This window comes from Phyllostomus hastatus, unplaced genomic scaffold (genome assembly GCF_019186645.2).
Source record: "Phyllostomus hastatus isolate PE091 unplaced genomic scaffold, TTU_PhHast_1.1 phas_scaffold_1066, whole genome shotgun sequence".
Lineage (NCBI taxonomy): Eukaryota > Metazoa > Chordata > Mammalia > Chiroptera > Phyllostomidae > Phyllostomus > Phyllostomus hastatus.
In genome coordinates, this window is record NW_025334004.1 from 1,963,929 (window position 1) to 1,981,869 (window position 17,941).

Below are 17,941 nucleotides of genomic sequence, written 5' to 3' on the forward strand. Positions count from 1 at the left end.
GAGTGACATCATATGGTTTTGTCTTTCTCTGACTGGCTTATTTCACTTATCAAAATGCTCTTCTGACCCACCTGCACTGTCAAAAAAGGTAAGATTTCCCTCTTATTCCATTGTATGCATGTACCACAGCTTTTTTATCCACTCATCTACTGACGGGCATTTTGGGCTGCTTCCAAATCTTGGCTATTGTAAATGATGCTGCAGTGAACATAGGGATACATATATTCTCTTGAATCAGCATTTCGTGTTTCTTCAGATATATCCCCAGAAGTAGAATAATTGGGTAATAAAGCAGTTCCATTTTTAGTTGTTGTTTTGTTTTTGTTTTTGTTTTTTTTGAGGTAACTCCATACTGTTTTCCACAGTGGCTGCACTAATCTACATTCCCTTTTCTCTGAATCCTCGCCAACACTTGCTGTTTATTGATTTATTGATGATAGCTATTCTGACAGGTGTGTGACAATATCTAATTGTGGTTTTAATTTGCATTTCTTACATGTCTATTTGCCATCTGTACATCCTCTTTGAAGAAGTATCTATGTCTACTCAGGTCCTTTGCCCATGATTTATGAAGATTGTTTGTTTTGGTGTTGAGTTGCATAGGTTCCCTCTAAATTTTGGGTATTGACCCCTTATCATTGGCTAATATATTCTCCCATTCAGTGAGTTGTCCTTTCATTTTATCGGTTTCTTCTGCTGTGTAAAAACCTTTTAGTTTGATGTAGTCTCATTTGTTAATTTTTTGTTTCCCTCACCCAAGGAAACATATCAGAAAAAATATTACTATGAGAAACGTCTGAGATTTTACTTCCTATGTTTCCTTCTAGGATCTTTATGGTTTTGAGACTTACATTTAAGTCTTTAATACATTTTGAGTTTATTCTTGTGTGTGGTATAAGGAGGTGGTCTAGTTTCATTTTTTTTGCACGTATCTGTCTAATTTTCCCAACACCATTTAGCACTTTACACTCATATCATCTTTTCTTATTCCACAAACACGTATGAAATATGTCCTGTACACAAGCATTAGGGGGAGGAATTATCATTATTCCTATTTTATAGATATGGAAACTAAAGCTCAGAGAGATTGAATAATTCATCTCAAATCACACAGCCCATGTGAACAGGAGGAGCCAGAGTTCAACCTCGGGTCTGTGACTCTAAAGACTATTATTTGAATAATCATGATACATTCTCTACAAAACTGGAAAATTTCTAAGATTATTCTTTCTACTCTACAAAAAGTGTTTCACTTTTTGGCCTCAACTTCATGATTGAATACCTTTAACATGACGGAATTCTGAGCCCAATAAATGTTTGCAGAGTTACCTTTCAGTAAATCTAATCCAATATCATCACAATGGTCAAAAATAAAGGAAAGAAAGCACTACGAGAGGTTATCGTCCTATAAAAAGAAAGCTCCACTGAGTAGTTCCAATACCATATATGTCCAAATCTTCCCACTAGTCTTTAAAAAACAAAAATGTAGCTGAGAGACTTGGAATTTGTTATTTTCCCAAGTGGGAGCAAGTTCCTCAGAGTCCTTCAAGTATCAAAAATGTATTTTGATGAAAGAAAAACAAATCACTGTGATTCTTGAAGAAAGACTTTAGTTATTTAACAGCATTATATACAAACAATTTCACCCTTACTTCCACAATCATAATGTAGGAATGCAAGAGTCTTATTCAACTTAAAAAAAAATGAAACCAAAAGCATAATATGGACTTTCTAAATCTGGAAAGTAAAAGGGCATGTAAACATCACTTCAAAAAGTATTCTCACGAAAGCAACTCAAGTGTAAAAAATAAATAAGAATTGTCCACATGTTACTGCTATGATTTGAATTTTTTTAAAATTCTGTCTTTAACACAGAAAATCCACTTTTTCAATACCACCAGCATACTTCTATTTTTAAAAGAAAGCGTTAGAGGTCATTTTCTCACCTAGAAAGTGTATACATAAGCATAATCACATAAACTAAAAAGGTCACTCTGAAAATGAGTAACACTTCAACCTCTCTCAATTTTGGGAATTTACTCCACATGTAAACAAAAAAAAAACATGAGAAAATGTGTACAAGAATATTAGTCACAGCATTGTGCTTACAAAAAAACAAATAACAGCAATATTAATAAGCTGGAGTAAATGAATACTATGGGATTGTATGTAGCTATTGGGAAGACCAATACAGATTGATCTGGAAAGAATCCTATGAGCGATTATTCATGAAAAAGCAGCAGGATGCTATAGAGTATTGTAGAATAATTCCCTTACAGTTAAAAAAAAAAAAAAAACTCCAAATGGACAGAAAAGTTCATTTTATATGAAGTTTTACATAGCATACAGAAAGGTTAACAGTAGCTCCCTACTAGAGGACAGGCATGGAAGATGCGCAGGAAAAGATGATTAAATTTGATTGTCTAACAACCAGCATGAATTACTTTGGCAATTAAAACAATCAAGGAAGTAGATATGGCCCCAGGACAGATTAAAATCAGCAAATCTGAGATGTAACATGTTCTCCTAAGTATCAAAAAGCGTGTCCAGATGTTACCATCCTGAGTAGGAATGCAAAGCCACACGAAAGAAAACATTTCCCCTGATTTCTTTACTGTTGAGAAACCCGGAGAGTCCATAGCCTGTCTCATTTTGTGTGGACATCCCCCATGACGTCCTGGAGCCAGACGGTATGGCTAGATAACTAGAAGATTTCCGGGCAGGACACTTCAAACCCTGCCTCTGCCCTTCAGGGATGAACCAGAAAGATGAGAGAAAGCAAAAGGTCCTACTACTACTGCCTCTGGCTTCACCGTGCCGCGTAGAGACGAGATTTTCCTTTTCGGTCTTGCAGACAACAGAAAGCATCCTACATCCGACTTACCCTTCATCCTGTCTCAACGTCACAGACTGGATTACGTTTCTTTTTTCCTAACCTAGTAAAAATATAAATTACTGTAACCCAAAGCATTTTTATAGACGGAGAACTTCAAATGAATATATCCCAGAGTTTCAAAACATTTTTTTTTACAAAGGCAATTCATCCTCACATGGGGTATCCAAATGCACTCTGTTTTAAATTTTCTCCATTTTCCATCTCGCTTGTTTATCTGGGCACCATCTGACACGATGTCTGAACAAAGAGACCAAGTTAAGAGGCCAAGTGATCGCATTAATTCAGAACTGACTTCTTTTTACCCACAGTCCCACTTCATGTTTGGCATTGACCTTTGGTTACTGGGACAAGCCAAAATAAGAACATTTCTCCTCAGTGTTAAATCACAAACGATGCCATCAGCAAGACGACTTCACTTCCACTCCCCTGGGGGTTTCACACGCGAGGGGTCACAGACGGAATGAAACAGCCTTTTACAAGAAGCCTGAATGGCACTTTCCAAGGGAGTACTGCTTCAAAAATGTATGGTTGGTTAGATGACCTGCAATTTAAACCCTAAAACTGTTGAAAGGCAGTGATACTGACAACATCCCATAAAACACTTTTCTTTTGAAAACGATTAGACGTATGTAAATAACTGTATTAACTACATTGCTAACATTTTTTGTAAGGACATCAGATTAACTACCAAAGACAATGTTAAGATTTACTTAATTATATTCTCATCACAAAATTATCAAGGAGATCAAACAACCTATTAGAAGCTATTAGAAGTTCCTTGGAATAGCTCCTCTAACTTTTTCTTATAATAAATAACTTTTAGTTCTTTATCTGGGAGAGGGAGTGAGTAGGAAGCCATTTCCATTATTATTCTCTGTCCTCACATATATTTTTTTACTACTATTAATTTTCCACTGTTTCTCTCAGCCAAGTGTGAGTCCAGAGGTTTCCTCAAGGGGCTTTTAGGAATTTCCCTCAGACTGGGATGGATGGTCAAAGTGCACTCTTCACTTCTCTTTCCTTATAGAACACTGCTCTTTGGCTTTCAAAACACAGTCCCCCAAATTACTACTATTTGGAAAAATAAAATACCATGTCAACTCAATGATACACTTTCCAGACACTGGAACCCTAATATTAAGAAAGTTAGTTTGAGAATAGGCTCTAAAATTCAACTAAAGGCCAGTTCAAACTACTTGTTTTACAATTGTTAAATATTATACTCCTGCTGCCATCTTGTGGTCATTGTTGAAATCTCTCTCCTCCCTCACTTCTCCCAACTGCCCCAGCCCCCCATTTCCCTTCTCCCTTCTCCCTTCTCACTCCTCCCCTCTTACCCTCTATCTTCTGGGGGATGCCAAAATGTATTAAACGCTTAAGAACTCCCTTTTTAAGTAGGCAGAAAGACAAACTGCACCATGCTCTGAAAGAAGAATAGATGGTTACGAATTCTTCTTCCTGCCTGTAAAACATCCCCCCCCTTTCTCCTTAACATTCTTTGCATTTATACACAAAGACATTCTTCCAACAATGTTTTTTAAAACTCTCTGTCACTGTTTAGATTAATCTAGTGTATTCCTTCCAGCAAAGGGAATACAGATTATAAGAAAATAAATTTGTATTTTATGAAAGATTTTCCCTCCCAAACTTTTTCCCAGTTGTATTTTTACAATGAAAGAAAAAAAGCATAGGTATTTCTGGCTACAAAATATCACACTAACACCCTTCAGAGCCACAGGCACTGACTCTCAGGATCTAAGGAAGAACTCTGGGGAAGAGGGGAGACACAGTCTGGGAAAAGCGAGTAAGCTCCCCAGCAGCCGCAGGCTGGGTGGAGACAAGCAGCCCCGCATCCCTCTACTGTGCCCTGGCTGTCCTGTTCACCCACAAGCCCTGCTGTGGCGTGGCACAGAATTCATAAATCTGAAAGGAAATCAGCTGGCTTTCTGGTGACATGTTAAAGTGGTTAACTCTTAGCCAGACTGATTTATCATCAGAGGAAGAATACATGTTATAGAAGCCACCATTTCCACCTAACTCTATGCCCCTACTCCAGCTCCAGGGGAGAAGTTGAAACAGTCCAAGAAGTCACCCAGATACAGATGCAGGACACAGAGATGACCAATTAGCCAGAACTCAATCTTCCAAAACAGGGTGAGCAGGAAAGCAAACATGAAAGCAATTCATTTCATTCTTTGTTGAAATGACTTAAAAACAATCTTTCCCCATCATTATCTGTGTACTTATATTTGTTACACACATCTGTACTTTTATACTTTTTTTTTCCTTAAAACATAGCCTTATTCTAAGACATAATAGCCATGCAGCACGGATTTGATGTAACACATTTTCCTCTAACACTTATTAAAATTCCTAATTGTTGATATAAATAAATTCACTTGTGTACCATCTAGTAGCATCCCTGATGCTACTAACAATACGAACATCACACTTTGGGAAATATGTTGCTCTGAGGTATGTGTGCTGAGTAGAGTACAGCGCATCTAACGAGCACATTTCTAAATGCGCAGCTTTAAGAGTCGTAGGGTCAACACTTGGATTGTTTGAGAACCACAGTTCAGACCGTGGGTTCTCAGACATTTTTCCTGCAGTGACTCACGAGATGGATGATGTTCCCATGTGCAACACACTCTTGTGAAAAGACAAGAGCGTCTGTGGATTATATGCAATTTCCTGCCATATATTTGTAATCCTACCAGTCAAGAAAGCCCATTGGAATGCAAGTAAAAGCTATCCCTTGGGAGATGCCTGCAAATGCACTCAACCTTATTTTCTAAGAAACAGATAATTCAAAAATTTTGATGTTTAAATTCTTATTTACTCACGCGAACCTCACAACTAATCGAATATATACCCCTGTGTGTCACAACACCGCAGCTAAAATCTGCCAGAGTAAGACACAGGATATTGTATTGAATGCTGGAGAGTGATCTTCTTCTCTGAGCAGTGACTCAATGGAAGATGAACTGGCTTTATTCTCTAAAGGTTACTTTTTTACAAATGTGTTTGTTTGTTAATGCCTTCTAGTTATGTGCTGCTCTTACCCTTTCTCTAAAAGTTACCATGTGCAAAGAGAAAAGTATGGAAAGCTGAGGCTTTTATTTGGCTGGAATTTTTACTGTAAACAGACCTGGTTTCTACCCAGGGGTTCACAACCTAAGACATAACAAAATTTTCTATTTTGAGAAATTTTAGCACATGTAGCTCAGCTCCTTGGTGACTGTGTGAGGCATGAAATTGGCCTTACCCACACCATGAGGGCAATGAGAAGCATCAAGAAAAATATTAACATTTACCCAAAGGCTTTAGATTTTCTCATTAGACAATAACTGTATCCTATAGTTGAAGAACCAGGCCTACTAATATTTCTAAGAGGAAAACATACAAGTATTTTTTAATTCCCATAAAGTTTATCAGCAGCACATTTGTAACATTAGAGGTCAGAATGCTCAACTAAAGACACATCCAAGGATGTAAAACACATACTGAAGCACTCTCTAAATTGTACCAGAAAAAAAAAGGTCAGTTTGAATTAGCAGCAAGCCTGAGAGAATAATTTAAGAATGTTGTTGTATAATCTTTATCACAAGTGAAAACTTCAAACTAAGTCCTAATAAGGTAATTACAGCAGAAGTCTTATCGGATTTGCCTTAGTAAACATACAGTCAGTGCATTTATGTGATCCCCTTGCACGACAAAGTGCCACCAGTGTCTTCATACACATAACATCAACCTAAATCAACCCCCAGTGTCAGCATATTAATGACTTAGGACTAATTTCCAAACATATGTCAGATTAATACGCACTTAAAAAAGATTAAACATGCAGCCAGCACATGAGACAAGACAAATTACAGAACGTATTTTTAAACTTTCTAGTCAAACTTTTATTTTCTAAGGTAGTATGGGCTTCTATTAAATTACCATGTAAGAAACAATGTAAAATATTTAAAATAAAAGCAAGATAAGTATACTGAAGTCTGAGATCCACCAATAATGTTTATTGAGTACTACAGAGTAAGGTTAAAAAAAGGAATCTATGGTTTAATAACAACAATAAATAAAGAGATTAGTTCTACTTCAGTTTTTATATATGAAAATAATCCTATTTCAAGCTATACTTCTGAAACTATCCATTTTTCATTGTGCAAATATTTTAAACCATTGTATATTTTCAATGTGAACAATTAATCATTAGTTTTTAAACTTTAGGAAATTTAAGTTGTGCAATCTCTGAAATATCTAAAGACACGAAGGACTTTAAAAGGTTGGAGTAATATCTAGAGCAAGAACTCTGTTCTGTGTTTGCTGTCATGTGATGTTTGCAAGTCAAACTGATCAGGCAGGAGTAACAGATGTCATGCTGGGACAGAGGAACACAGGAACCCAAACGAGAGAGACACAACACAGGCCAAGAACACAGAACAGGAGGTTAAAAATGATCACTGGGTGAGCACAGAAGGTAGGGCTTCAACGAGGAGCAACGAAGGTTGGTTCTGCCGCCAGTGCCCCGTGCTGACAGGCACCAGTGGCTGTGTGCCCAGGACCGAGCATAGGCACTTGGCAAACTGCAAGGTGCCAGATCTATTTTGTAAGAACAGCCCAAGAAGTAAATCCTCCTTTTCACAAGAAACCAATTTGGACTAACCTGGAGGAATTTCACAATGACAACTACTCTAAGTAGTATAAAATCATAAAATGAATGAATGAAATGAAGTAGAAATTTGTGTGTGTGTGTGTGTATATATACATACATGTATATATATGCATACCCATATACATACACATTACTCCTACAGACAAACATACACATATAGGTAGAGCCTCTTCAGTCTTCAGGAACCCCACAGCAGAGCACACCAGCAAAGCTGGACTCAAGGTCAGTATTTCTGTTTGACAATTCCCAAACTTCTGAGCTTTCACTTTTGTGAAACAGGATATGCTATCCCTGGTTTATCTCAGAGCTCACAGTAATTTCCAAGAGCTACAAGAATCCTAGATAACATAGGGTCCTGAACTCCGATAAGCAAATTCTCAATGGCAAATGAAAATAATTATTCATACTTCGAGCAACTATGAAATCACCTGAAAATCTTATCGCCAGACAGGGTTTTAATGCACTTTCAGCGTCTCCTACACAGTGTGGTGAGAGGCGTTTAGTCAGGAAAGGGGGAAAAAATGGGACATCTTCTTGTTTTTTCAGGTCTGTGGGAAACAGTTTCATGAAGGTCAGTCAAATCCCTAATGAGTACATGCTTAAATATAAATGATCAACCTAAACTTTCAATCCCTGATTCAAATAGAACAAATACATTTTTTAAAATGTACATGATTCCAGACCTGAACAAACCCCGAAGCAAAGTGTCCATGTCCTAAATAATAAGTGTAAACAGATGATAAATTGAAGACATCAATTCGCCAAGTCTGGTACAGATGCAAAATTAAGAACTCTAACCAATCTTCCCATTTCTGAGACCCTTTCAAAGGCACTTCAGTAATTACTTGCTCAGTGTTGTCATTACTACAAGCAGGGTACCCTCCTCCAGTTAAGCTTTGACTGAAGGTAGATGTGACACGTTTGTGCTCAGAACTTAAATGACACGTGGCAAGACACAAGGCTTTCGACAAGCCATCCTACCCAAAACCTTCCCTTCTCCTCTTCATCCTGCCTCCCCTTAAACTCTTGTCATGAGTATTATCCACCTGAGGAAACTAAATGAATGTCCTCTCTGGGAAGCTCCTGTTAAAACATCACTATGTTAATCAAGAAAGGATAACTTTGTTAACATATTGATATACTGTCACTTAGTAATAAATTCTTTTTGATTGTTGGATTGGTAGGAATAAAGGGATTAGCATACGGGATCTGCAAGGCAAAAGGCAAAGGGTACAGTGAATGGTACCCAAAAGAGGCAACCAAGACCATGTTCACAACTGTACTATCCGTCAGCCTTGCCTGTGACATGACAGTGAGCTGGAGAAGTTAGTTGGGTTAGGAGGGAAGATTTCAGAAAGATTGGTAGACGACAATCCCAAGAGCAGGACAGCCTGCAAAAATCCTTGCCTGGCTCGGCACCCAAGGTCTATGTGCTGGATACGAGAGCTCATTGGTCACTTGTTCACGAGGTCAATTTAGTGCTGGCTCTAAAACATTTTTTTAATCCTATTTTAACGTAAGGGAGGTTCATTTCTTCCTATGGAAAGGATTCACCAGCTACTAAGATGAAACTGGCCCAATTTCAAAGCTATGCAGGGTAGCAGTTTGCAACTTGGCCCCTAAAAAACTGCAAGATTTGGGTTGGAAACTTAGAGCATTTGCTAGCTGCAAGATCTTACGCAAGTGACAACTTCTAGCCTCAGATTCCTCTTGTGAAAAGTGAATGTCATTTGGGACTGTTCTGAGAAAACAATGCGTTCCTGTAGATAAAGAGCTTAGCATTGTGCTAAAATTGCTAAGGTCAGCTATTTTTATTATTGTTGTCATTGCTGTTTTAAATTATTGTGTATTTTCTATATGAACAATTACTGGGCTAAGCCCAGAAGTCAGCTGGTACCCACTTGTTTCATGAAGTTACTTATATTAAAATTAGGCCAAATCCTCTGATTTAGCCTGCATGATAACCAGACCTGAATCAAATCAAAAATGAAAAAGGCAATGAGTTTTCTGGGGCATTCATCCCAAAGCATCCACGTCCCAGTGGGAAGAAGTTCAAGTTACAAATAATGAATTTACATCATTAAGAATCAAGAGATTTGTGACAAAAATAGCTGAAATGGCTTTGGAATATAATCTTTTATGCCTGTAACAGATTAATATTGATTCCAGTCTTTGCTTAAGCCAACTTAAAAAAAAAATAAATAAAACGACAACCGCCATGTGCTAAGGGGACAACCAAAATAAGGAATGTATGCATGTATGAAAAACTAAGGGAAAGAGTTCAGATATTAGGCAATTCTTAATGAGGAGTATATGCATCAGGGAATCAAGAGTTCATAGAAAACCCTTGGACTTATTTGGCAAAAAGTAAAATACAAAGTTGAAAATATCATCATTATCTCCAAAACAGCCTGCATTTTTCCATGAAAATCAATTGATCCCTACTGGTCATTTCTAAAGGGACTAAAAATGAGCACTGCAATAAGTCAAATGTTTTCTCTTTAAACAGGATCATCATATGGTACACTTGATACTTATGCCGAGAGCTCAGGCCTTCCCTTTCCCTGGTATAATTTCCATCTAAGCATTCCTTAGACACTTAGATCATTCTCAATGGGGATTGTGCCTTCTACCCTCTGTTGGACATGTGGGAACCTGGGTAATTGTACTGACTTGATTACAATAGTTGGTGAATTCTCCCATGTCCTTCCACTGCAATAAATGCTTAAGGTAGTTTGTCACCTATTACGTAAATACTTTAGATTGCAATCATTTTCTAAAACAGTGATTATAGGCAAAAACTATTTTATGATTCTGGAATATCATCTAATTCAATTCCATTAATTTCAAAATATGTTTCCTTTCTTGTTAGTATAAAAACTGAGTATTCTGTAAAGTCTGTAACAAACCTGTGGCATAAATAGCTATCATTCAAATCACAGAGCCACTGCAATTGAATATCAGCTTTGCGATAAAGCAGTCTCTTTCAGCCAGGGTAAGCCAATCAGAATGGCATAGCTTTTAGCAATGGATGCATGAGGTGGTGGGATATCTACTCCCCAAATATAAATATCTAAACTTTAGAAAACATACTTTTGTTTTGAAATCATCTTGTTTGCTGTTAACTGTTGTATACAAGAAGCACTTTTTTAATTATTTCCTTTCTTGGCCAGAAAATAAGGGGTCTCCCAGATGATAATTAAGTTAGTACTGTCTCTTTAAGTGTTAGGATGAGTACTTAATGCCAATGGTTACTGTCCCCATATATTATACCTGTCAAAATTCTTTACACTCTAATGAGTCATCTTGCTGAAAATACACCCTACGCTTCCATTTGAAAGTGTAAAACTAAGTGCCCAGTAGGAAAAAGTTTACCCTCTGTCCCAGCATAAATCATCAAGGAGGAAAAGTAAGGAAAACTCCAGCAACTCGCTTTGGACACAAACTTGTGCCTGACCTCTACTGTGCATAATCCATTTTTAAGATGAATGTTTCCATTCCCAAACACGAATATGCTGGGGAGTGGGAGAAAGGGGTAGAAAAAGGAGGGCAGGACAATGTGTACATCTGAAAGATTACCCACTCCCTCCCAGTACACACAAAAAAACCTCCTCTCATTCCTAGAGAGGTTTCTTGTCAAGGACAGTTCAAGTGCCTCTTTGAGAGCTAGCTCCTGAGTGAGAGTGGACTCTGGGAGGGTTTCCTTCTGTCCTCTCCAGACCTTGGTGAAATCTCTGTGCTGTGCAGGGGTGCTGGTTACTCTCCGAGGGGCACGGCCTGAACACAGAGGACTGAAATTTCAAAAATGCGATAAAGCCCCAGCCCGTCAGCCCTGGGAGGCCAGCAGCTGCCGGGTGACCGCTGATGAAGTGGCTTCTTAAAGAGGTGGGCAGATTGATTCCAGCTGGTGTGCTCGGGGCAGGGCAGCGGCCCCGGAATGTGCAGCCAAGCTGAGGAGAGACACTGCAGCAGCTTCCCAACCAAGGGCAAAGCCAAATAGTAGCTCTGTTTGCAGTCTTGGCCTCAAGAAGGAAGAATACCATTATTGCATCTGATAGAAATTTTCAAGGCAGGCTGGGCCAAAAAGGTGGCATGTGGACAGTGTCATTTTGTAAGCAAAGTATCACTCAGGAAATCCAAAAGCTGTCCCTTATGACATCTGTGCAGAAGGGGCCCAAAGTTCCTAAGAGTTCCTAGGGCAAATCCTTTCCGCCTGATCCCTGTTTTTCTCCCTCACACACTCCCAGCTCCAGGCCCTCTTCTAATAGCTAGTAAGAGCTGCCCAGCTCTTCTTCCCCCCTCCACACAAATACAGTAATCAATACACAAGAGAAACAGACCAGGAAGGAGTGTGTATTGGAATAGTGGGGACACTGAGAGTCCTGTATTGGATGGAGATCTGACAAGATGACATGCTCTTTAGACGTGCTGGCCTCAGAGTCAGAGAATTAAGGGGGGGTACTAATTTAGGGGTCCCCTGAGCCCCAAACCCAGACACCAAGTGATCTAAGAAAAGAGAGGGGGTAAGAGGTAGGCGGGCATAAAGGCACGCCTAATGGAATATTCAATATCCTGCAAAATGCACTTTGAGCCATGCACTTCCAGAGACTAAAAGCCAGTAATGGGCTTTGGAGTCTGCACTTCCTCTCCCTAATGTCCACAGGCGCTTTAATGCTGCAGCCAATCGATCGGCCTTCTCCGGTGAAGGCAGCGAGTGGAGTGCAAAAGCTTCCTACTTGTGGCCAAATCTCCAGACCTCCTCTGCACAAGGAACAGGCGACACAGAACTTTGAACTGGCAGTATTTGGTTCCTAAAGTTCGCAATATGAGGAAGGGAAGGATCCTGGAGGAACCCGGAGAAAGAGCCACCCCTCCTTCATCCTATCAAAAGTAAGACCAACCAGGAAGGGGCAATATCCGCCCGGGGACAGGGCTGACCAGTAGCACCAAACCTGCTTCAGGTGCAAGGTCACCAAGCTGCCTCCAAACCCAGACCAGCCAGACCAAGGTGTGGCATTTCTGGAAGGGACACAAAGCAAACCAAAAGAACATCCAGAAAGTAGGGTTTCTTTGCAGTTTCTTGCTGACATTACAGCTGCCTGGAAAGAGACCCTGTGAACCCCACCCCCAAACCTCCATTCCGGAGGAGGAATCCCTGAAGGCGAGAAGAGTGACAGTCCTGCCTCCCCGTTTCACTGCCCTTGCGCCCTTCCCTCAAGGGGTGGGCTCTGGGCAAGTTCAGTCTCTAAACTGAACCCAATCTCTCCAGCGTCCTTTCGCCCCTCCCAAGGAGGCTCTAGGGGCCCCACTGAGCATGCCCCATGGCCTGGGTCTTGGGGTCGCCTCAGGGAAGCTGTCCACACCCCAGGATGGGCAGGGCTCTGTCCCGGGGTGGGTTCCCCCACTGGGGTGCCAGAGGTGCACAAAGGAGAGGCAGTGTGAGTGCAGCTGGGTGCTGAGTGACCAAGTTAGCGGGCGCAAGAAAACTTTCCTTGGTCCTCCCCACCCCCACGCCACTGGGGCGCGTCTCCCGGAGGAGCTCGCCTTTCCCAGCCCGGCAGAGTCGAGCACAGCACGTGATGGGCAGAAATAAAAATAAACACTTCCCATTCCCGAGCCGCTAGGGCCACCCCCACTCGGTGCGCGCAGGAGAGCAGCCCTGTGCTGACCAGCCCCCGCTGCTGCAGCGGGCCCCCAGACCCCGAGCCTCCGCTGCGACCCGCATCGGGGCCCACCCACTGGTGTGGTGGCCTTCTCTCTGGCCCGCAGCGCCCTGGCGCCTACCTTTCAGATTTGGTGAACTTCCGGAATGCCTGTCGGAGGTCGTGGAAGGACCTGTACGTCTGAGGCTCAGCCGAGATACCCTGTGCCCGGGTGGTTCGGGGGCCGATGTGGGTCGAGGGCACGGGCAGCACCGACTGGCATTTGTGGAGCTTCCTCTTCAGCTCCTGAATTTCCTCCTCCTTCTCTGACAGCCGCTTCTCTAGCTCTTTGATCCTCTCCTCCTTGAGCATGAGAATCTTGGCAAAGTCTTCCTCCAGCTCGCTCATTTTTTTTTTTTTTTCCCTGAGCCCCTCCGCAAAACTTTTCCTCCAGCGGTAGCAGTGGCTGAGACGACAGCCAGCCGGGCGAGGCGAGCGCAGAGTAAGTGAGTGAATGGGTCGCTAAGTACTAGCGCGCAGCGGAGTGCTGGCCCTAATGCCGCGCCGCTGGGAGCCGCTTTCTTCGATCCACTTCTGCTGAATGGACTAAACGCACCGAGGGAAGGATGAGAAGTCTAAAAGCGATGGAGAGGAGAGGCAGAGTGCTAATCCCCAACCTCTCCAGGGAATAGGTGATTATCTTTCATTGAGAAACCAATTAGAGCTGCCCTTCCTCCCCTGAGACCCCCTCCCTCGTCCCCCTTTCCCAATCACTCCGTGAGAACACCACTCGCGCCACCCCACCGAGAGCCTGGTTTCTAGCTTGGGAGGGTTGGACCAGAGAGCCTGATCTCACCCCATCACACAATAATTACTCTTCCATGCTGTATGGTACCAAAGGAAAGGGGTGGGGTAGGGGGAGTGGGGGGGGGGAGCTTTATGCCACTTGATCCTTGAAATAGCAACAATTATCATGTGATCCGACGGATGACGCAGCGCTTGTAACTGGAGCCTAAAGACTGAGTGTGTGTTCATAAATATTAAACTAACTTTAGACAACAATCTGCATAAATCTACCTTTGTTTTCACCTTTTTCTTCTCTTCTGCCCTGGATGATAAGGATGGGTGCATGTATATATTTCTTACTGGGAAGTCCTGTGGTTGTGACCCCAACTAATAAGAATGACAGGGCAATAGCAGTTTCCAGGGTGTTTTTCAGTGTAAAATTTTACTGGAAATAGTGAACTAAAATTGTTGGTGGGGAAGTTGGATGAATATACATATGGTAATGAGCCAAATGTTTACAAGAAAAGAGAAAGGCCATGCGTTAGTTGTAAGATTCTTAGAGTCTGGATTTTATTTCATCTGCTACAGTTAAAAGTTGTATATAGAGCTTCCTAATTACATCACAGCATGGCCGTGGTTCTGAAGTGGTGGACGCCAGGGCTAAACTGCTGGCTCACCCTCCTCCTCCAAGGTTTGGGGGAAAATAGCTCCAGGAACCCGGATCTCTAGCTCCCGTGCGCATCCATCACCTCACCCAATGCTAATGAGATGTTTCTCCCCATTTGAGCCTCAGTACTTGCTAATTCCTACACTTTCTATTTTTTATATTTATATGCGATCAGGGACATTTTTCATGACATAAATCACTATTTAAGAGTTTGAGTATGTGGGAGAAACATTTCTTCAGGTTATAATTAACAAATTAGTAAAAAATGTGTAAAGGAAAAATACAGATCCAAACTAATATACCAAATTGTTCCCTCTGAAATAGTAACTTTCCCTAAAAAGACAGATCAATGTATAATCACTAGCTACTTATTAAAAAAAAAGTCTTTATGCCTTGTCTGAAATACCTCAGTAAAGAAAAAGCAGGCACATACTTTTGTTTACAAATAAATCTCAATATATATTTTATTCTGGCGTTTCTTTATTATCTATGTTAGTTGTACTCATCTCATTATTTTAAATTAAAAACATTTCACACTGTATCTGAATTTCTTCATGGCACCAGGTGATCAAGACTGGCTGTGTCTACTCATATTTGAGAAAGGGCTCTCTGTTTTGTTGATGGTTACTATTATGTTCCTTCCGTATGTGAACAACTTGATCTACTATAATCCTTTTAGAAACACTCAAAATAATTGACATTTAAAAATAATGCACTAGAAACACAGTTTTATCACATTCAGTAATCTAGGCACGGGTTGAACTTTATGGAAGAGATACAGATTTTGAATGACAGGTTTTTTTCAAGTCTCACACTATCTTAAATGAAGATATTATTCAAATATGTTTCTCATGCTTATTTTAAAAAGAAACATTTATACCAAGATTACACATACACACACACCTCAAAACCCTAAATTCATCCATATCTTATAAAATAAGTCTTAATTTTGAATAGGTCAATTTTAACTTAAGTTAATGTTGACACTTGACATTGAATTTGGACCATTGCCTTAAGAAATACTTAAAGTACAAGGAACACTTGAGAAAAGACAGCCTTGTAGAAGAATACACCTTGAATTATTTAAAATCATAACATTTTAGAGCCGAAAGCAACTTTAAACATGAGGTAACCCAAGATGTTCATATTATAAAAGAGGAAAATGAGATCTTGAAAGGTCAAGTCCAAGATCACCCAAAGGCAGAAGTTTGAATCCAAGATTTCGCACAGAGGGTACTTTCCCTACCATACTGCTTTTAGTTTGAAACCTGATAATCTGGAAATTCTACATTTATGACAATCTAGTGTTCAAAGATGTGACTTTACCCTTTGTAGTTTGCATCGGTAAGTTTCAACTATCAAAACAAAAGTATTTACAAATCCCTATTTTTTTCCCTTAAAGGAGAAGGTCGCCATCTAGTGCCCTTGGAGAAATTTGCTAAATAAAAATCATAAGTAAGATAATATCCTTAAATACCTGTGAGAGTCTTTTCATGTTCCATATCTGAGACACATAAAGAAAACAAGCAAAATTTTGTGTCACGGTAAAACATTTAAAAAAATTAAAACCTTGTAAATATTTTAGGCCCTGGGTAATGATGACAGAGATGGTAAACATTTACTGAGCGTTTAATATGCGTCAGCACAGGGCTAAACCCTTTATGTGACTGACTGGTTTTAATCCTTACAGTGAATCCACAAAATAGGTTGCATTATTCATTCCCATTTTGCAGATGGAGAAGCGAATGCTCAGTCAGACTAGGTAATTTGCCCACGACCACAGTGTCCTGATTTGACCCAGGCCGTGTAGCACTGCTTCCGCCTGAAACGCACACATACGTTGCCTTCTCCATCAGCTCAATGACATACAAACTGAAAGTTCTTTGTTACTTAGGACACAGTACATTTAAAATCCCATATAAACCCTGATTAGTCTCTAAGTGTCTGGCTTCTCAATAATCAATATCTTCCCAAAGGTGTTTTCCTTATAATAATAATGTATATCATATAATTCAGTTTTTTAAAAAAGTACAGGTACCTTCAAATGTTATGGCGGTGCTTTCCCTCCACCATAAGGAACACTTTTCTAAAGAATGCCAGCATTGTAGGTTCAATACACGGTCAGAGAACATCCAAGACTCAACCAATGAATACATAAATGGATATAACAAATCAATATTTCTCTCCCTCTCTCTGTTTCCTTCTCCCCCCCCCACTTCCTCTCTCTCCAAAACCAATCAATAAATTTAAAATATGTAAAGAACCTGAAATTCCCGTTCTTCAATACAGGTCATTGTCATAAATTTTTTAAAAAATAATAAAACTGACTAAAACTCGGTCCACTTTTATTATTGCTATATACCAGGAATTCTAAACAGTGTCAGTGGTAAAACACTCCTCTCCTCAAAAATATGTTATTGGTCTAAGTTCAAGCAATTCCTGCATTTGCTGTTGAGCAGGTGGATCATTCCCATTGCCCCACTCCTGGATCAACATTGATCTTATTGCACATTACAGGGATCTAGAGCAAAAAGAAAAAGAAAATGAAGTCATATGCAAATGGGCAGGGAGAAAAATTTCAAACCATATCTCTTCTTTTAAAGCCTTACATGCGAACATTTTTCTTGGTTACAAAAATGACAAGTGTTTGTGGAAAACTGCATGCAATACATTTTCCATCAAGGGATACAACTGGCGAACAAAGGGCACTGGACTTGGAAGCAAAAACATGTACACGAGTCTCAGCCCTATCACTTCCTGGGTGGTGTGCTTTGGGCAAATCCCTAAACTTCACTGGGAGTCATTTTCCTCATTTGGAAAATGGAGAGTGGAAATCACCTAGGGTTCATTTCATCTTCACCACCTTCGGTGATTCTGAGGCATTCAGCTTTCCCTGTGACTCACATGTTGAAATGATCAGTCTGTTCTTACAGATAACATTCATTCATGAAGCTCAGCTGAGTTGAAAACGTTGAGAAGAAAGAGTTAAGATGGAGTCTGCTTGGTTCTATACAGATTACAGTGAATTTTGTGATTAATAGAAGCTTGGAGCATTTTCAGTTAATTCTACATCACACTGGATGTGGCTTTAACATTGTTACCTAAACCATGTTCTCGTGGCTATAAAGTGCGGTCACACCTTGGGCAAGATAAAAGCTTTACATCCTGAGACACACATCTATGTTAACCACTGCACAGAACAGGAAAAATAGCAAAGTTAAAGTCGCCTCAGCTTAACAAACTTCAAAATTAGTCAGTTTCCATTTACTTAA

The 17,941-nt window shown here is 40.2% G+C and overlaps 1 protein-coding gene across 1 annotated transcript in view; it reads right to left on the reverse strand.

Moving 5' to 3' along the window:
* Positions 1 to 13,963, reverse strand: part of PRKG1 (protein kinase cGMP-dependent 1) — a 1,179,828-nt gene extending 1,165,865 nt beyond the window's left edge. The window contains exon 1 of the mRNA XM_045853740.1: positions 13,359 to 13,963. Within this exon, the coding sequence (XP_045709696.1) occupies positions 13,359 to 13,624 (266 nt within the window). The 5' untranslated portion in view covers positions 13,625 to 13,963. The remainder of the gene's footprint in view (positions 1 to 13,358) is intronic.
* Between the last annotated feature and the right edge of the window lie 3,978 nt (positions 13,964 to 17,941).